The 21,681-nt window shown below is 36.4% G+C and overlaps 1 protein-coding gene across 1 annotated transcript in view; it reads left to right on the top strand.

Annotated features, from left to right (window-relative positions):
- The window catches only part of LAMA2 (laminin subunit alpha 2), a 627,718-nt gene that overhangs the window by 504,621 nt on the left and 101,416 nt on the right, over window positions 1-21,681 (top strand). Inside the window, exons 36-40 of the mRNA XM_061207556.1 lie at window positions 2,649-2,811; window positions 4,125-4,335; window positions 11,664-11,780; window positions 12,486-12,649; window positions 13,981-14,119. Of these exons, the coding sequence (XP_061063539.1) occupies window positions 2,649-2,811; window positions 4,125-4,335; window positions 11,664-11,780; window positions 12,486-12,649; window positions 13,981-14,119 (794 nt within the window). The remainder of the gene's footprint in view (window positions 1-2,648; window positions 2,812-4,124; window positions 4,336-11,663; window positions 11,781-12,485; window positions 12,650-13,980; window positions 14,120-21,681) is intronic.

Genomic DNA, 21,681 nt, shown 5'->3' with positions numbered 1-21,681 from the left:
AAGCAAAGGAGCAATCAGACCTCTTCTATTAAAATAATGCTGCTTTCTTAATATAGCATCATTTTGCTAAAGCAGTTTTTGTGTACCCTAATAATTTCTTCTGGTTGCTTACATATTGCTTTAATTTAAAAGAAATGATGCAATCCATCTTTTCCTTTTCTCACTCCATCATTCTTTTTCCACCAAATTCTTCTCTGTAGAAATTTAGGCTGTGAGATTAGACCACAAAAGAAATAGTGAGGCTGCATCTCACATTCCTTCCTTCCTCAGTACCACCTAGGCCCAGGACCTAAATTCCATCAAATTTCCAAAAACGTCTTTAAACAAAGTTCGTTTATGTATTCATTTAATAATGAAAAACATACAGCTTTGTCAGGTTGGAAAGGGGGCTTATCCCTTTCATTTAAAAAAAAAATGTGAAGACAAATGATGTCATTGGTTACTTACATGCTACAATTGGTTAAAATCAACTGTACAGATAGGCATGCACTCAGACCAAAGGATGGGGCAGTATCATCAGTAGAGCCAAATCTACTACTACCTTTCTTGAAATCTAAAAAGTAGAAACCTTCTTACATTTAATCATCAGCATTCTAGCATGGCTTCCCCATAGTCTGCTGGACCAAGGAGCTTTCCAATCAATAGTCCATGGTCACCATGTTTCCTTAACAAGAATGACATGGCCTGGGTGATATCTTACTAATCATAGTGGTGGAATCTTAAGAAGATTCTTTGGCATATGTCAAGGGATGACTATGAAGTAGTCAGCCAGAAAGTAGGCACCCTCACCTACTTCTAAGAATAGCACCTGAGCAATAATTTCTACCACAGGGCTAAGAATGGCCATATTTGTTCTTTAAAAGACCTGATTTAGATTGTTCTACAGATTAAACTATGGCTATCAGAAATAACAGGTTGACTGCAGCAATTTTCTAACCAAAGACATTTATCATTAAATAAGAATTAGAGGGGCTTCCCTGGTGGCGCAGTGGTTGAGAATCTGCCTGCCAATGCAGGGGACACGGGTTCGAGCCCTGGTCTCCCACATGCCACGGAGCAACTAGGCCCGTGAGCCACAACTACTGAGCCTGCGCGTCTGGAGCCTGTGCTCCGCAACGGGAGAGGCTGCGATAGTGAGAGGCCTGCGCATTGCAATGAAGAGTGGCCCCCGCTTGCCGCAACTAGAGAAAGCCCTCGCACAGAAACGAAGACCCAACACAGCCATAAATTAATTAATTAATTAATTAATTAAAAAATTTTTTGAAAGATGCATTTTTGAAAGGGTAGAATTAGAGATTGAAACTCAATTTCTTCTATTAACCCAATATTCTCAAACTCTAGGTGCATCAGAAGATCCTGGAGGGCTTGTTAAAAACACAAATTGCTGGTCCACACCCCAGACTATTTGACTCGATAGGTCTGTGATGGGACCTGAGAATAGACATTTCTAACAAGTTCCCAGGTGATCTGATGTTGCTAATTTGGGGACCGCATTTCAGAACCACTGTACTAACCCACCACGTCACATCCCCCTGGCTGGTCTACTTTGCCTAACTGTGTGCACTTTTTTCAGGAGCTCTGTTCATACGACCCTTGGAACAGCTCCCACCAGTGTTAATCAGAAAAGTTTCTCCAAGAATAGAAATGAGTTTTGAAAATTCTTTAGGTCTTAAAGAGGTCTTAGGATACAGCTTTGAATGGTAGAAAATGTCTCTTGGCCAACCCATAGCCTTTATTCTCGGGATTTTCATAGGTAGTATTATATAATAGAAATAGGGTTCAGAAGACAAAAGAGTTCAGAAAAACACCTCTCTTCATCTCGCTAAATTAATGCTCCATAGAACACACTTCAGGAAAAGTTGGTCTAAAACTAAGGTAGAACTGTGTACATGTTTCAGTTCACCAATTTTTCAAACTATTATTTGACATAGAATTCTTTTTTCAAATGAAATCTTGCCCAGAACACCAACCTATAAAACAGATTCTTGGCAGAATAGATATCATTTGTAGAATACCTGAAGCGCCTGGAGAATCCTAAGATTCCAAAGAGCACAGTTTGAAAACCTATTTAGTGCATAATAAACACAGACTCTTAGGATGGCTGTTATTGCTGGAAGGTATCTGTGAGCCCTAATGCATAATGCCTGTCCGTAGATGGGGGCTCCTTTCCTCATTCCTTTACACAGATCAACACAGAACTGTGTGGAAGTACAAGGGCAGGTTCGTTTTGAGAGATCTCATCACTGATAGTGTTTCTATACTCAGGGTTTTAAAGTTGAATATGATTGTGTCTTATCAGCAATGCAGACCTTGCATTTTCAGCTTCCAAGTGTTATGCTACATGTCTCATTTTTTACCTCTTACCTGAAGAAGGTTTGAGCTATTTGTTTACTTTATTTCTTCCTTTTGGGGTAGAAACACTGTTTTAATTACTGTGTCCCCCTAAAAGCAATATAATATGAAGAAATATGTCACATTTCCTTGTTTGTTATGGATTGTTATAGCAACTGCCTCTCTGTTTCCCAGCAGGAACACCCATGACAAACAATATTTCTCTTGGAGATGGTGGAGAAGAGCAGATGCTGGGTGCCATTTTTGCATGTGGCATTTAGTTTGCTAATTGGCAAAATTTGTTTTACCCCCTGCAGCTGTAAGTGAAAAAGCTGTAAAACTAAATGAAACTCTAGGAATTCAAGACAAGGCCTTTGAGAGAAATTTGCAAGAGCTTCAGAATGAAGTTGATAAGATGATGACAGAACTGAGGAGGAAAAATCTAGACACACAAAAGGAAGTTGCTGAAGATGAGTTGGTGTGAGTAGAAGCTCTGTTACTTTTTCATTTGATAAACTGAGCTTTCCAAATTGTTGTTTAGAGATTTCTAAATTTTCCATCACATATCAGTAGGAGATACTTGGTTCTTTATTTATTTTTCATCTACTTAGTTATAATTTGTCTTGCTCTAAAACGGATCAAAGGCATGTTTATACCTATATATAAATAATCAAGTAAATGATCTTTTTTTGGTGCTGTCCCTTCTGCAATTAGGCTAATGGTCTTGCTTTATTAATTTCCATTATTAGGGCCTTTAAAACTATTAATTGTTTTTGTTTTAATAAAAATATCTTTGGATAAATAAAGTTATGAATTTAACAGGCCATCCTATACATTTTGTCATCTTAGGAAATACTGAATAGAAGAATTGTCAAATAATACATGCCTAATACTATGAAATAAAGTTTGGGAATTTGAGGTTGTGACTAATGATAGTGATTTTACTAATGCCAATGAATTCCTGTGACCGTACACTCAATAAAAAAATCCATTTTTACATTCATAGTCAGCTAACTTCAAAGTGATGGTGTTATTAATAATCAAATAGTATATACTAAATCAGCAACATTAGCAACACCTGAGAACTTGTTAGAAGTACAAATTATCAAACCCCACCCTAGACCTACTGAATCAGAAACTTTTGGGATGGGGCCCAGCAATCTGTTTTGACAAGTTCTTCAGGGAATTATGATGCCTTTTAGTTTGAGAACTACTGTTCTTCAAATATTTAGCCTTCCTTAAAGGGCTCAGATATTATCACTTTAGGAAAACCATTAAGTTGAATCCAGGAAACTCCCAGAACACTCAGTTCAAAGGAAAAGAAAAGTAGGTCAAAATTATATCATACTAGCATGTCAACAGCATGGCGCTATATTCACAGTTTCTAACCAAACATATCAATATTCATATCTTATACTCAAAGTAACAGAGAAAATATCTCATGGTTAATCAGGTAGATTTTATTTTTGGTGTGTGAAGTAAATCATAAAACTGATTTCATCGCCAGATTATGAGAATAACATGAGATCCTTTCCAAATGAAAATGTTATATTACTAATCAATTTTAAATGTGTGGATTTGTTTGTTCTTTAGTTTTAATTATAAATGCTCTTGCCCCTTTTCAGCTATCAGTTTTCAACTTGGTTTATCACACAGTCAATCTGCCTTAAATATTGCTTCTAATTTTTCCATACTTTTAATGTTAGCATTTCTTTGTAACCCTGTTTAATACCAATAAACCCTGAGGCAGTGGCAAGGGCTTATTGTCTCTTATTGGGCTGGGGTGTTTATAGAGCTGCAGAAGGCCTTCTGAAGAAAGTGAAGAAGCTGTTTGGAGAATCCCGAGGGAAAAATGAAGAAATGGAGAAGGATCTCCGGGAGAAACTGGCAGACTACAAAAGCAAGGTTGATGATGCTTGGGACCTGTTGAGAGAAGCCACAGATAAAATCAGAGAAACTAATCTCTTATCTGCAGAAAACCAGAAAAACATGAGTGCTTTGGAGGTGAGTCTTAGAGGCTCTTTCATCTGAATCTGGGAGCACGGGGTGGGAGTTTGACCATGGCGGAGTAAGTCAAGTTGATGCAAGTTGATGCACACGTACGAAATGAACTGTGACAACTCTAAAAGGAGACTTCTAAGAAGCAGAACAGGGAATGGTCCTTCTTTTTGTTTTTTAATGAATGATCATTGCCCATATAATCAAATAAAATTTAGATAACTTAAACTATTTAAGATTTTTAAAGGCAGAATGGTACAGTGGAATGAGATCTTTACTGAGAGTCAGGGGTCCTTGGTCTTAACGACAACTGTGCCACTAACTAGAAGTACTAGTGTGAGCAAGTCAGTTAAAGTCTCAAAGCGTCGGTCTCTCAGCTATACAATGAGTGCATTATACTAGGGCATATCCAGAGTTTCTTCAAATACTAATACCGTATGATTGTACAGTCCACCCAACCTGATCCGCAAACCATGGTTTAGACATCCGGCCGCCATAAATCACAGAAGTGCCAAGGGTTTTCTAATGGAATTGGGGCACAGAAGAAACAGCTCACTGAGAAACCAGAGCCTGGGAAAATTTTGGTTCTCTTCTTCTTTGCAACATGTTCTATGAAAATGATATTTTACAACGGACTAACATGAGCAGATGAAGTCTGAGTTATTTTTGTCTCCTTTTCTTCAAACAAGAGATAGTTCTCTCCTCAAGCAATGATAGGCAGCTTCTGCCTTTTTTAGAGTGCTAATGAAGCTAGAACTAAAACAGATCCTTCCATCCATTCCTTCCTTTCTCCCTTCCTTCCTACTTCCCTTCTTTCCTTTTCTCCTTCCTTTCTCTCCCTCTCTTTTTCTCTCTCTCTCTCGTTTCTTTCTTAATATTTAACATGGCAAACTGATCACTTTTCCCTACAGTGAATTCAGCACATATGATGGCACAAACCTGTATTTAGCATTAAAAAAAAAAATTCCTCACCAGACACAAACTTACCTTTGTTCTTTTCAAAGTATTTGACCCCAACAGATCTGAAAACAGTGGCAGACCTTTATCTCTTCTAACATAAAATTTTACCTGCAACTATAACTGAACACTCTCTGGCATATATTATGCTCTCAAAACTGTTCATGGAATGACAGTTGAATAAAAAGAATCTGGATTTTTTTATCCATTCATTTCTTTCCATTTTCCTTTGGATTAAGAAGTAAAAGGATGAATTAATTTTTTAAAAGAATTGTTTTCTGGATCCCTCTCCTGGGACTTAGCCTTGTCATTTTGATAGAGGATTGAGAAGACTCACTGATGTATCTAATCTTAACCAATTTGGAATCTACTGACATGCTGGCAATATTAAAGAAAAAGCACTGTCTTGTTAAGCAGGATGCTAGGCTGCCTTCATATCACAGGCTCCCGCATGATTCATCTTGCTCGGTGATACACCAGTGGTGTAACTTACCCGGAGGTGCACCACTCCATTTTATGGCAACAGTTTAAGAAATTAAAATTACCTGTGTGGAAAGTATAATAAGCATCTGGGAAGTATTTCAAGAAGAGTTGTAGTGGCACACTAAATGGTGCTTTTAGCTATTCCTTCATTTTAGTGATGTTTAAAACCAAGAGCCATCATTCTTGGGTACCCCTAGAGAAGCCTGGAGCTTATGTAGTCAGTACTGAAGTGTAAGTTGTCCTTCTTGTATTTTCATTTTACACGTGATGCTTAACTAAAGGCTTGTTTAAAACTTACTAGAATAAATAGATAAACTGACTAAATTAATATGAATAAGGCAGAGCTTATTTAAGGTTGCTTGCCAAGGCTGATTAAGGTTGATTGCCAAGGTTGATGCTAGATTGGCCAATAAAGTATCACCTGTTTAGAGTTTGCTAAACAGATGCATCCCCTGGGCTCCCACCCAGAATCTGAGGTAGCTGGTCTGAGGTGTGGTCCAGGGTCCATATTCTAAAACATCCCCTGGGTTAATCTGATGTACATATAGATTTTAAAAGAACTGATAATGTTGTATCCATTTGATTGAGTAATTAGTTGTGCTTTAAATAAATGACTTCATTGAGCCTGTGCCCACAAAAAGGTGATATAATTAAGACCCAACGCATTTTTTTTTTAATTTAAGGAAGTAAGCATGTAATTTTTATTATTAAAAACATTTATCAAGCCCCTACTAAGTTCAGGAAATGTACTAAACAAAAGCTGAGTACATCAAACACTGGTTCTCATGGTGTGGTCCTTGGAACAGCAGCATTAGCATCACCTAGACACTTGTTAATAATGCAAATTCTCAGTAATGCAAATTCCCCCAAACCTATCAACTCAGAAACTGGGAGTGGAGCCCAGCAACCTGTGTTTTTAAAATCCTACCCATGATTCAGATGCAGCCTTAAGCTTTAAAGACACTGATATTGATATAAGAAATAAAACACCACCTCTGATGACTTCAGGTGACTTGTATTTAGTGGGAGGCTCACACAAGTAAACTAGTCTGTACACTACAGGAGTTACCATGGAGGTATGCAAAGGAAGGGCATCGAAATCACCCCTGGATTTAGGAAGGGCTTCATAGAGGACTTGACACATATGTTAAGTCCTGAAGGGTAAGTTCTAATGAGTCAAAGTAGAAGAGGAAGAACATTCCAGAAATAGGGGGGGAAAAAAACATGCAAACATATAGACATTTTGGAGAAATGTCATTGATTTGATAGGATTGGAATAAAGACTGCCTGTGAACTTGTGAGGGGATAGAAAGCCAACGAAGACAGAGAGAGTCCAGACCTTGAGTTATAAGAGAACTGCATTCTGAGAGCTAAGCTGAGGAATTTGGTTTTATCTTGAAATCTATCAGAAGCAATTGAAATATTGGAGTCATGGATTAAAATTATGTTTTGGGGACTTTCTGAGTGGTTCATGTAAACTCGAGGATTGGTTTTGTATTGGAAAATAGTGGGATATAAGGCTAGGAAAGCAGGCAGGAATAATATGCAAATGTCTGTTAGACACCATTATCAAGATGCTATTGGTAACCAGGGTGTTAGAGGCTGAATAGGAATGATCTCTGGCCTCAGAGAACTTACGATTTCCTGAAAATTCAGGCATTTTAACCTTTCATTATATGTAACACTGTGATTAATATGGGCTCGGAGAATCAAACACCAAAATGATGGCATCATAGAAGTTGATAGAAATGATGGAGCATCATGAGCAGAAACACAGAGCTCTGGAAGTATGATCTTAGGAAATGTCGAATAGAGCAGTAACGCTTGTTCGTAAGCTACATAAGTCTGTAGCAGAAGATGGCTCTGAAAATGGGCCTTTGGAGCCAGATCACAGAAGGCTTTGAATGCAACTTTCTAGAACAGGACAGGGTTAGAATGCCATTTCCAGCAATGGAGAAAAGGCAGAGGAAACTGTGGGCTGAGGGGCAAAGAGAAGATGAGCAATTCAATTAAGCAAAGTAATGTGTTTTGAGCAGTCTGTCCCCAAATTTACCATTATGACCTTGAACAGGAAGGAGTTGGAAGAAAGGGAAGAATGAGTTGCTAGGTAAAGATAGACAGGAAGATAACTTTTGTAAGTTCTTAATCCACCCCCCAGTAACCCCCCTCAGCAAAAAAAAAAAACAACAGGTGTTAAACTTACAAAGCTCTGGAATGAATTAAGATCTAATCAGAAGTTAAAAGTAGAAATACAACAACTTTGGTGTCTAATCAGAATCACTTAACAATTATGCTTGTGGTATACACTTGGAGAATAATTCTCCCTAAACATGAGCCCCCTTTTGCTCCTCAAATCTCAAAGCTTCCTATCTTTAAGTATTTTATATCCTACATCTTTCTCTATCCATTCCCTGTCTTTATTTATTTTTATAGCACTCATCATTAAAAATATATTATACATTAATTCATTCAATTTTTAATTATACATTAAATTCATTCAATTTTTTTCCCTCCAGAAAGCCATGAGAAACATGTCTTCTGGCCCACTGTATCTCCAGGGCAGAGAATAGTACCTGGCACAAAGACAGAACAGAAATGTTCTTTCTCAGTGAAGAAAGTACTATAAAGCAGACACAAATAAGTGTTATATCGATGCTTTTATCAATATTTAGGAGCTCCAAATCTTCATCTTTCCTTGGTTCAAAGCTAGATTTCATTAGTGTCTAATCTGAAATTAGCCACCACTGAAATCTCTTTAATCCCTAGATCGTTTCTGCTTCAGTGTGATAAAAAAAAAGCACATTTTGATCTTTGCATAACAATGGGTTCCTTAAAGTGACTCAAAGAGAGCTTTTATAAAGATTCTAACTCACTGCTTAATTGAAACCAAAATGAATGTAGCTCTTCACCTCACATACAGGTGGAAATATTGATACAGCATTTTGTTACCTTGATTTATAAATACAAACAAGACATGCTAAAGAAAGTTTCTTGAATGTCTCTCCAGGGTCAATTTTAAATCAGTTCATACAAAAGCTAAGGGCTAAAATTGATAGTTATATAAGAGTGTTAGACCTTTGGAAAATAAGATATGCCTTATAACCAGGAACATCAGGACTACCTCTACATTTGCTGTTCGTGAAGGGAGAATGAAATTTCTCTGATTTAGCCAGGCATGGGAGTAGTTGAATGAACCAAGAGTCACCAGTGCAAACAGAACTATTTATTGAGGAAACTCTTCTAGGTACTGGAGATAAAGTGATACAAAGACTGTTTTATGGAATTTATATTATAGTGAGAACGATAGTCACTAAACCAATAAATAAGAATATAATATGGCCATAAAGTCTGGAGCATGGGCTAATATGCATAATAAGTGACTTGTTCTCAGTATATTGCCTGATGAATTAAATGTTATCCTTCGTCCACTAGGTCCAGCTCAATGGGCTGTACATTTCCTCTCCTCCCTATGCAGGCATCTTGTGATGAATTGGTGTCTGATTATCATTAAATAGCCTGTGCTTTTAGCAACTCTTAGAAGAAGCAATCGAGATGGTTCAATCTATACAAAAAATAAAATTGTATTATCTATGTTTCTATAATCGATGGCCACCCTATAAAATATAATTCAGATAAATGAGTTCTAGGAAAAAGAAAATAAAGTAATTATAATAGTTAAAATTCTGTAGTGTTCACTGTGTGCCAGGCTGTGTTCTAAACCAATTTCTCTCAAATTTTATTGTGTATATCAATCACTTAGGGTTCTTGTTAAATGCAGATTCTGAGTTGGTAGTTCCCAGAAAGGCATTGAGATTGTGCATTTCTAAGAAACTTCCCAGTGATGCCAATGCTGCTGATCAATGGGCCATATTTTGAGTATTGAGGGAAAAAGCATTCTACATGAAGCTAAATGGAGACGGAAACAAGGCAAGGAACTGGGGAAGGGCACATGGTGAAGGCAACTGCAACTGTAAAGGCTCAGAGGCAGGAGTAAGATATGTGTACTGGCAGCAGATTGAAGTGGTTGGTGAAGAGGTAGGGAAAGTAGGGTGTGAAATTAGCACTATCCAATGCAAATAAGAAGTGTGATTTCCACAATTGGAAAGTCAGTGCTTTCACAGCTCAAGACGGAAGCTCTATCATTAGGTAGACTGGGATTCAAATCTTAACTACACTGTACTAACTGTGTGACCTTGGGTAAATCACTTAACTTGTTCAATTTTCTATTCATTTAAAAGGTGATAAACACAGGACGTGTGTTAGTATAGAACTAAATGAGGAAAGCTTATAAACTACCTGGCACATACTGAAATCTAAATGAATATATAAACTAGCATTGTTATTTATATAAAAAGCGTAAATGGCAAAGGCTTAAAATTATAATTGATGCAGTTAAATCCACAGGTAAAAAGGTGATAGAAAGAATGAGTCAGAAATAGAAAGAAAAAAAAAAGAAAGAAAGAAATAGAAAAAAAAAGGCAAAGTTATGTTCCAAACGGAGAAATAACACTATTTCTTTCTCATTGATTTTACTCTTCTAGACTAGGAGTGAGTTTCATGTGGTTTGAGACAAGCTATTAGTTTCAAAGAAAAATTAGAGTCTGCTCTCTTTTTTTTTTTTTAAAGGATTTATATGTATTTCAAAGAAGTGAGGAAGTACTTACAATGATAAGTTTTTTTGTTTTGTTTTTAACTTTTGGGTTTTATTTATTTATTTATTTATTTATTTATTTATTTTTGGCTGTGTTGGGTCTTCGTTTCTGTGCGAGGGCTTTCTCTAGTTGTGGCGAGCGGGGGCCACTCTTCATCGCGGTGCGCGGGCCTCTCACTATCGCGGCCTCTCTTGTTGCGGAGCACAGGCTCCAGACGCGCAGGCTCAGTAATTGTGGCTCACGGGCCCAGTTGCTCCGCGGCACGTGGGATCTTCCCAGACCAGGGCTCGAACCTGTGTCCCCTGCATTGGCAGGCAGATTCTCAACCACTGCGCCAGCAGGGAAGCCCTGCTCTCTTTTTTATGGAACAGTCCATTAAGTTTATTCTTCCATGTGAGGGTTTCTCTTTTTTTTGAAAAGTACTTCCCCTGTTTCCTTTGAAATCCCACTTCTGGGCTTCCCTGGTGGCACAGTGGTTAAGAATCCGCCTGCCAAGGCAGGGGACACGGGTTCAAGCTCTGGTCCGGGAAGCTCCCACATGCCGCACAGCAACTAAGCTCGTGCACCACAACTACTGAAGCCTGTGCGCCTAGAGCCCATGTTCTGCAACAAGAGAAGCCACCGCAACGAGAAGCCCGCGCACTGCAACGAAGAGTAGTGCCTGCTCGCCGCAACTAAAGAGAGCCCACGCGTAGCAACAAAGACCCAACGCAGCCAAAAATAAAATTAATTAATTAATTTTTTTTTAAAAGTAACAAATAAAAAAAATAAAATCCCACTTCTTCCAATTTTTACAGAACTCCCATAGAATAAATCTGCTTACATTTATGCTCACAAAATATTCATTTGGACATAGATTCTGGAATTTAATGTCTCGTTCCAATGTAATTCAGTGTACTACCACATGCTCAGCAATGCATATTCAGTACTTACATTTCAGTTAAAATGGATGTCCATCTCACTTTAAAAATATTTTTTAATTCCTCAGCTACCATCACATAACTTTTCTTCTCTTGCATAACTTTCTCACAATAGGAGAAAGTACCCGTACAGGTATTTAAATAAAGTAACTCTTGGAGGGCTGGCTGGGTAGTCTATATCACTCTCATGTAGTCTCACAGTCAACATGACATATCTTGTTTGCAAAGCCTTGTTTAGACAGCGTAGGAAAGCCAGGAATACAGGGCTGGATAGGGTTTTCCCCAAAGGGCATTTTGATGTTTTGTTTATACTGTCCTACAGAAAAAGAAGGAGGCTATTGAAAGTGGCAAACAACAAACTGAGGACACTTTAAAAGAAGGCACTGACATACTTGATGAAGCCAACCGTCTTGCAGATGAAATCAACTCAGTCATAGACGTGAGTATTTGGTGAAACCCAAAGTTAAAAGAAAGATGATAATGACACAAGCTCTCATAAATGGGAATCAATGAGAAATCTCAGTAGTATAAGCAAATACTGTTATTTTCTTGTGGGTATAAAGTTGTTTTTGCCTTATTCTATTGTGACCGTGCTCACCCATTGGTAGCAGTTAGAACTTCACATTATTCTCTCAGTAGACATGAATGTCTGGTGAGGGTACCCACACACTCACACCAACCTGTATTTTTTTCACAGTGATGAAGGGCATTTCTTGTTCCTAGGACAGCACTTACAATCTGCTTCAATATTCACAGAATATTAGTTAAAAGAGAAATGTAAAGCTACAAACAGACTTTTAACATACTGTCTAATGCAGTAGATACTGATATATGGTGATGCATGGTAATAGAAATGCAAATAGTGTAAAAGATCCCAATGACTATCATTTATGCATTTAGACCTACAAAGTAACATTTTTTAAAAAAGATTGTCAGGTTCTTCTTGGTATAAATTGCCTTCATATATTTCCTAATCTCTATCATTAAATAATAGCTTTTATTTTCTATTCTTTTTTGCTAGGTTAGTAAATTTGAAGTTTCATAAAAACCTAAGCATGTATAATTAGATCTCCAAGAGAAATTAGTAAATGAGAAGAGGCTTGGATTCACTTACTTAAAATGCCTTCTTTTCTCTACATATCAGTATGTTGAAGACATTCAAACTAAATTGCCACCCCTGTCTGAGGATCTGAAAGATAAAATAGATGACCTCTCCCAAGAAATAAAGGACAGGAAGCTTGCTGAGAAGGTGTCCCAGGCTGAGAGCCATGCGGCTCAGTTGAATGATTCATCTGCTGTCCTTGATAGGTATGTCATTTGTTGTTGGAAATGTCTATGTATCTTGACACTTGTCCAAAAGTTTAGACTAGCAGAAATGGTAGAGAGTTGCTTTCAAATCTTGATTTTTGTAATTATGCACATACGAGCTAGAGGGCCTTTCTGTGGAAAAGCCTAATTAGAAGGGTCTGGGCAAAACTCTACTGGAGCAACATCAAAAGTCTGATTCAAATATGGCATGGTGGGGAGTGAACATTGCCTTAGGCTACACTTAGAAAAAATATTTTCTGTTCTTTATTGGAGAGCACAGCAGTTTCCTTATTAGCATTTTAAATAATAATGTATAAACGCACATTCTGCTTCAAATTTCAGTTTTATATTTTTAATGAAATCAAACTATTTATTGTTAAAAGGGTGGCTTTTGACAATGTGGCCCCATACATAGCCTTTAAGTCTTGTTTTTTTCTTTCAAATTCCATGGAGACACTACATATTGCCCTGTGAAATAACAGCTCATTATAACTGGGATTCTTATATGGGTCAGTGAGGGAGGGGCAACTGGTGGGGTGTGTTTGACTAGTAAACAGCCTTCTAGGTATAACTGGTGTGCTTCCCCTACAGTTTCGGTGTTGTCATAACAAAACAGGTGTATTAGCCCCAAGAATAATTTTCCTAAATGAATCTGTATTTAATATACTCCATGTGTAAGGTTCTGTTTCAATACTTAATACTCTTGATACAAAGGAAAATATTAATGTTTGAAGACCCTGGGAAAAAATTTACATACAATTCATTTTATAACAATTTTACAACATTTTTTAACATTTTGCTGATTTATCATGAAGGGTGGTAAATGGAGCAGTAAGCTAGAAGTCAACAGAGGCAGGCTCCAAGTCCTTAATTAGCTAACTAGTGACATGTTGGTCATGTGACCTGAGACAAGCAATGTAACCGAGATTCATTTGTCCTCATCTGAGAAGTGCACCTACTCTAAAGAGATTTTGTGAAGTTCATTCCAATAATATAGAACAAGTGCTCTGAAACCTGTGCGTGCTTCACAGATAACATAAAGAATCGTCTCACTGCTCATACTTGCATGGTGCTCATGGTTGCAGAAACTTCTGGAGGATGCTATGGGTACTTAAAAATATGTTGGTAGTATTTCATTGCTTAATTATTTAGGAATATGAGTTTAAACTGAAAACTACAATATAATACAATTAGTAGATACCTCACTATGGTTTGGAATTAACATAATTATACTGACCATGATCATTTGGAAGCCATATTTGCTATAAGTAAGATGTCCTTCAGTTGAGTACCAACTGCTCTGATGTTCTTTTCTGGGGCAATCCCAACAGAATCCTTGATGAGGCCAAAAACATCTCCTTCAATGCCACTGCAGCCTTCAAAGCTTACAGCAATATTAAGGACTATATTGATGAAGCTGAGAAAATTGCCAAAGAAGCCAAAGTTCTTGCACATGAAGCCACAGAACTGGTAAGGAACAAATAGCGTTATGTACTGAGAATGGAGGTCAATCTGTTTGAATAAGTACCTAAACTAAATTTCTCAAATTTCTCAAAGCTCTGGAAAATGCTAGTAAATTAGAATATTTGTTTTGTATTATTTTCAAAGGCTCCTTTTAAATTTTATCCAAAATAGATTCTCAGTCATAGCAGAACTCTTTTCTCAGTCACCTACTACTTTCCACTATTAATAAGGGTCTTGAAATTATCGCAGATGCCAAACAGGTTTGCGCCACCAACTCGCAAAGGAAAAACAGTCAAACATAAGACTCTGAACAGGGAAATTTATCACTATTATTCCATATGTCTTCAGTAAGAAAGTGCCTTGGAAATTAACACCAGAGCTTATAGTCACATACAAATTGATTCTATGTAAAGTTTGATTATAAGGTACATGTTTTACAAACACGCCAGTTCATATATTTCTAAACTATTATACTATTTTTATCAGTTGAAATGTTTACCTTCAAAGCTACTTTTGGCTGCTGTCATTGTTCAAAATAAATTTGCAATTAATATTTTAGAGTTTTCGGGTTCTAAGTATAGCACATTATCTGAGTATCTTCAATAGTAACAAATCTTTTTCCTTTACATGTAGAGCAACATTTTGTAACCAAGTTATGTGATAAACCTTGGTAATACTATTTTAGGTCAAATTTCATTTCATAGGAAGCACATGGTGAGTTAAAATGTTCAGAACCATCACTTACTCCTTTGGCTTCACACAGAATCCCCAAATACATCAGAATTTCAGGAGAAAAAAAATTTGATTGGACACTTGACTGTGAATGAAATATGCATAAATAGTGGGTGTTGAAGAAACAGATCCGTATTTTCTTTGCTTTGGTATTGAGCACAAATGCTTTCATGGATTTCAGGGATATTGGAGGTATTTGCCACACTCTTCACAGGTTTATTTTATGGTCATGGTGAATGATGCATCATATTCCATCAGCAGTTACTACTGTTTTGGTTTCTCTGGAATGAGTTCTACCAATACCATATGTTCTGTTTATTTCCTATTCAAAATCATGACACAGTTATTACAGAAACTTCCCTATGTTCAATTATCCTTTCAAAATGAACCATTTTTCAAATCTATTTGAAGATCCTAGTCTTCAAGTTCACCATTTTCATCTGACCCATGTTTTGTTGGATCACCATTTTCAGCATTTAGCACAGTACCTGACAGAGAGTAGACACTCGTGAGTAAATGAATGAATGGCATTCTAATTGCCATTTTTCATGCCTATTTACAACATTTTGTACCAATAAAATCCTCACTATTGTCATTGCTTCATTTTTATAAACGTCTAACATTTTATGTTAAAGACCTGTTTTATTTTCACCCAAATTTAATACCATCACTTTATACTCAGGAGACTCTCATATTCATGCCAACATGAAATATTCACTTTTCCTCAACCCTGATGCTTATACATGATAGGCTTGCCAAACTCAAACAGAGCTAGGACAAGTTTTTTGTTGTTGTTTTTTGTTTTAACTAGGACAAGTTTTACTGCATTACAGCATGTCCCCTTGTTATTGTTATTCCTTCTCTATAAGCCATGTAAAAATAACTAAATGTCTGAAAAATTACAAAGTAAAAGCTAAAGAGAATCACTGATTTATTAAGTGGCTATCAACAAACACACAGAAGACTGATTTGGCCAGAAAGTTTGTTGGACCGTGTTTCAAGAACAGAATAAATAAAGTTTTAATTTTAATAATTCATTATAATATAGTTCTATTATACTGGGAAAGAAATATATTTGCCATTAAATTGAGCAATTACCTAAATAGTACTAGCATTCCATAAATGTTAGAGCTGTTATTATTGCTAGAGCTATAGATAAACACAGAAGAGTAAGATTAAGTTTATTATTTATGTATGAAAGAGTCATTTGAGTCTAGTCCTGCAAAGAAGGAAGAATGTTTTCAGTGAATTAGAAACAAAGGACAAAGAAGCAAAGCAGGAATTTATACAAGGAGAAAAAGGACATATTAGACAAGCAATAAAGCAATCAATTACTACTGTGAAGAAGATGGACGTAAGATAATGTGAGAAGAAAAAAAGCATTGAAAATACCATAGGAAAAGAAACAAATGAATATGGAATAGTCTCAAAGCATAATTGACAGCATTTGTAAAGCCACTTCACTTTTAAAAATCTGCTTAAGTCTACCTATTTGTAGTGCACACATAATCAACAATGGAATTGAAAGGAAAATATGAGTGAGAAAAAAGTTGATCCTTTATTTTAACTAAATAATAAGCAGGTAGAGGTTATAAACAATTCAAGTTGTAGTATACTTCCTATGTAAAGAGTAACAGCCCCTTATCTTGTATATATAATTTATTTAAATATCAAAATGAAATATTATTATTTTTTCATTCTTTTTTATTTTTATTTTATTTTTGTTAACATCTTTATTGGAGTATAATTGCTTTACAATGGTGTGTTAGTTTCTGCTTTATAACAAAGTGAATCAGTTATACATATATATATGTTTCCATATCTCTTCCCTCTTGCATCTCCCTCCCTCCCACCCTCCCTATCCCACCCCTCTAGGTGGTCACAAAGCACCGAGCTGATCTCCCTGTGCTATGTGGTTGCTTCCCACTAGCTATTTATTTTACGTTTGGTAGTGTATATATTTCCATGCCACTCTCTCATTTTGTCACAGCTTACCCTTCCCCCTCCCCATATCCTCAAGTCCATTCTCTAGTAGGTCTGTGTCTTTATTCCCATCTTACCACTAGGTTCTTCATGACTTTTTTTTTTTTTCCCCTTAGATTCCATATACAAGTGTTAGCATACTGTGTTTGTTTTTCTCTTTCTGACTTACTTCACTCTGTATGACAGACTTTAACTCCATCCACCTCACTACAAATAACTCAATTTCGTTTCTTTTTATGGCTGAGTAATATTCCATTGTATATATGTGCCACATCTTCTTTATCCATTCATCTGTCGATGGACACTTAGGTTGCTTCCATGTCCTGGCTATTGTAAATAGAGCTGCAGTGAACATTTTGGTACAAAATGAAATATTATTTTAGGAACAGACATTATGAAAAAACACACTATATTTCTATTAGTGCTAGGCAGAAAAATACTATTATTATATTATTGGTACAAAAGATTGTTTTCCCTACACATGATCTCCAAGGTAACATCTCATTTTGTACCGCTCATTGGTGGGCACAAGGAGAAAGAGAAAGGAAATATGTCACCGTTTAGAAAATAGAATATGAAGATCCAGTAGTTTTTTTCTAATCTTTATTGCTTTGATGCTATAAAAAGTCCTCAGACTCTAAAATAACAGAGAATTAAACCTTTAAAAAATTTTTCCAGATCATAGGTGAACTTAAAACCTATGTTATCAAGCAGATCAGATTTTAGAAGTAGATGAAAAGTAGATTTCATATGCTGCTGGATCCTTGGGATGACCACCAGAGGCAATAGGCACGGTGTCAGTAGCACTGGGAGATGAGACCCTCTGTCCTTTTCACTGGGAAGTTCTTAGATGCTGTGCACTTGAATCTGGTATATCCAAACAGCAAACAATGACAAAAAGGAAGTCTAATGTAGAATGGATTCCTTAGATCTGGTTCTTTAAGATCCTGAAGAATCATCACACAACAATAATCACACAATCTCCATCTATTCTGAAATGTTGTCCTCCTTCCTTCCTTTCTTTCTTTTCTCCCTCTCTCCCTTTCTCAAAGTGAATGGAATGTGCTCTGTGATATATACTTCAGTGTAGAAAATGTAGGCAGTCCTCACCTTACCTAGGTATCTTCCATTAAAAAAAAATCACTTTTTCACTTCCCACAACAACTGAATATTTCTTTGTTCTTCTATACCCTCTTCTTTACACTGCAATCATTGTTACTGTCTGAAACTCTCCCTCTCTCTCTCTCTCTCTCCCCCACACACGCACACCAACAAAATTCCTTAATACCCTCGAGTCCAGAATCCTCTTTCTCAATTAGTCTCAGTCTCAGTGTTTAGTCTGGTCTTCACTAAGAATCAGCATTAGAAATTGAGAAGAATTTATACTTGCTTTCAACACCAGTACACAATGTGGTCTTCCTCTTTGTTCTCCAAATTCAAGTTCTGTCACTTGCTACAGTTACCCATCACTCCTGGGAGCCATAAGTCTAAATATCTTCGGCATGATCTTTCTCAGGCACATCTAGGAAAAAATAATATAAAATACAGAAGAAAGTGAGTGCAATTTGTAAGTAATGCATTTTCTCATAGAAACAATAATAGTGGGACAGTTAGTAAAGAACAGTGCTGTGTAAGTGATATGTAGGCTTTAGATGAACTAAAGAGAGGGGGGAAATTCTGAAAAAAATATTATACAGGAGGAAAATATACCTAAAATTAATTAAGTTTAAAGCCTTAGACACCTGATCCTAAAAATACGTGAACTGCTGTTGTAAGTGATTGATTGATTCCTTAGTTGATTCCTTAGTATGAGGAGAGTAAAAATCCATAGAAACTCGAAGTTTTTTCTTCAAAAAACTTGAAACTTGAAGGAGTTTTTTCTTGCTTTAGGGTCGAGTCTACAGAATAAATTGGATTTTTGTAAATTCACTCTTATGTGACAGATCAGTGGGGAGAAAAACCCTGGTAGAAAATAAGGATACTAGAAAGCAAAGTCAGGTAGCTCTGATAACATGGCAGTCTGAGTTAATTCAGATCCATCCTAATGTGAGAAATTCACAGAAATGCTAGGTAAATTCTAACTCCCCAAAATTTAACACATATTTTATTTTATAAAGAGGAAACAAAAGAAAATCTAAAAATAAAAACGAGAGTAAAACAGAATAGCACATTCTAGAGCTGGCAGCTTGGTGACTCAATGAATTTGGAACATAAATATAGATCATATGTCTAGGGACTGGGATTTTAAAGCCCAGGCAGGGAGAGAAGACATCACAGACATCATCCTAAACCTACAAAAGAAGGAGTCTTTTTTTTTTTTTTTTTTAAACTTTTGGGTTTATTTATTTATTTATTCATTCATTTATGGCTGTGTTGGGTCTTCGTTTCTGTGCGAGGGCTTTCTCTAGTTGCGGCAAGTGGGGGCCACTCTTCATCGCGGTGCGCGGGCCTCTCATTATCGCGGCCTCTCTTGTTGCGGAGCACAGGCTCCAGATGCGCAGGCTCAGTAATTGTGGCTCACGGGCCTAGTTGCTCCGCGGCATGTGGGATCTTCCCAGACCAGGGCTCGAACCCGCGTCCCCTGCGTTGGCAGGCAGATTCTCAACCACTGCGCCACCAGGGAAGCCCCAAGGAGTCTTTTTTGACTAATCGAAAGTATTTAAAACCGTGAGACTTGGAAACAATTGTTCTCATCAACAAACACTCCTTCTAGCCCAGAACATGCCAAGGAGCGTTGTTACTTTTCATGCCTCCAGTTGTGAAAAATGTCTCTCATAAGTTGCTAAAACCATAAGCCTGTGGATTGAAGTCCAAATTTATACCATATATATTTATATATGGATTAAAGTCCATATGGTACAAGACTTTCCAAGCTAAAAATTTAATGGGGAGAGGAGGGGAACTGATCCTGGCTCTTGCAACCTCTAGAGCATCTAGAAGGACACAGAAAAGTGGTCTGTTTAGATACACTATAAATAATCAAGTAGGAAAGAGGGTAGGCAGGCAAACATGTAACATGATCCTGAAGTTATTCAAAAATCTGAAAGAGAATATACATAAAAGTGTTTAAAAGTATTGAAATGTTAAAAAGAATAGAAAAGAGTGATAAAAAGAAAAAATACAGAAGATTACGGAAATTTGTAACAGAAGCAAATAAAATTTCTAAAAATAAAATATATAGGAAAAGAGAATGAGTTAATAGAAAGAGTTGAATACACTACCCAGAATGCAACAAGTATGGTAAAACATAAAAGGAGTGTAAGAAACAAGGAATATAGATTGTAAAAATGAAATGCAAATCTATTAGGAGTTCCAGAAGTTGAAAACGGTGAGAATGGGGAATAGTAATAGTAAAAGAGATACTGAAAATTTTCAAGTGCTGGTGAAGGATATGATATGATTTCTCAAGTTAAGGAAGCCTATCACAATAAATAAAATAAGTCCACACCTGGAAAGATCATTGTTAAACTACAGAAACTAAAGAGAAAAAGAAAACAAAATCTTAAAATAATTAGGGAGAAAAGGCTTTGGGTCAGACGCCAACTGCACAGCCGCAGCATCCGGGGCTTTGAAAGATGTTGCATCTCTGCCTGCTTTCTACTCTGGGCATTCTGCTCCCATGGCCTGCTGCCACCATTTCACAGCTTAGTGACTGTGGTGTTTTCTTATTCCTACTTCCTTTTACCAGAAAATAATGTCTCCAGAATTAAAATTTAAGCTGAAAATAGACCTCGAGGGGACAGAAGCATGAATAACTCCGTGAGAATTTCATTTGCACTATTTCACAAGTAATATTCCATGATTTTCATATAGATAATACTTGGTATATAGCAGCTGATCACTAAATGTAAATTGCCCCCTCCCATCTCCAAACATTGATACTCAGAATCTAGAAAGGCTAGGATGCTCCAGATTTTCAGAATGAACAAGATATATATACTGCCAAGAGAGATAGGAAAGTTGAATAGAGAAGAAAATTTCAAAGAAAAAATAAAATTACTTTCTTTCCCTACTTAGTTTGAGATCATCTATGAATATTTATTTGAATGTAGATGCCTTGTAGGATTTTTTTATTGATTAGAATTAGGTTCAAGTGGTGTGCCAGAATTTCCTAATCAGGCTGTGGAAAGAAGATAGCAGGTCAGAATTTGAGGATTAGAAGATCTGCCTCCAAGTTGAGTGCATATTGTCCATGTACTGAGCTGTGTCAGCTAAAGTAATAGCTTTTTAAGAAACTTTGTGTAGTCTATTCGGATCCCTCTCTTGGCTTAATGCCGATAGTTAATATCGTCCCCAAAGCTTAAAACTTATTTTTTAATCTGGTTTAATATTCAGTCTCCGACTATCCTTCCTTGATGCAGTTGTGGTGCTTATAATAGGTGCTTCTGAACTATTTACTGACATGAGGTATTAAGCATGTTCACATTTTCAATTTTTTCTATAAATTTTTTAAAACCTTTTTTTAAAACACATATTTATTGTACTTAATATATAATAGCATTATGAAACACACAGGAATAACGATAAATAGAATTCTTGCCTGTCCTCAAACCAGCAATAATCATTTAAGTTTTTATTATTTGTCATGCTAATGAAAATAATACTTTCCAACTTTTACTTTCATAATTTATTCTTTTCCATTATTGTAATTTTTTCATTCCTTATTATTATTTTCTTTATTGTTATTTCTTTTAATACTAGTAGTATTATTCCTAATAATTTCTTCTTTTTTATTAATTTTTGAGTCCATATGTAGCCAGATTTTTTTTTATTCCGCCATGATCCAGTGGGATTTATTACAGGGATGCAAGGATGGTTCAAAACTGCAAACCAACCAATGTGATACACCACAC

The sequence above is a fragment of the Eubalaena glacialis genome, chromosome 12, assembly GCF_028564815.1.
Source record: "Eubalaena glacialis isolate mEubGla1 chromosome 12, mEubGla1.1.hap2.+ XY, whole genome shotgun sequence".
Taxonomy (NCBI): Eukaryota; Metazoa; Chordata; class Mammalia; order Artiodactyla; family Balaenidae; genus Eubalaena; species Eubalaena glacialis.
This window is presented reverse-complemented; position numbering and strand designations above follow the sequence as displayed.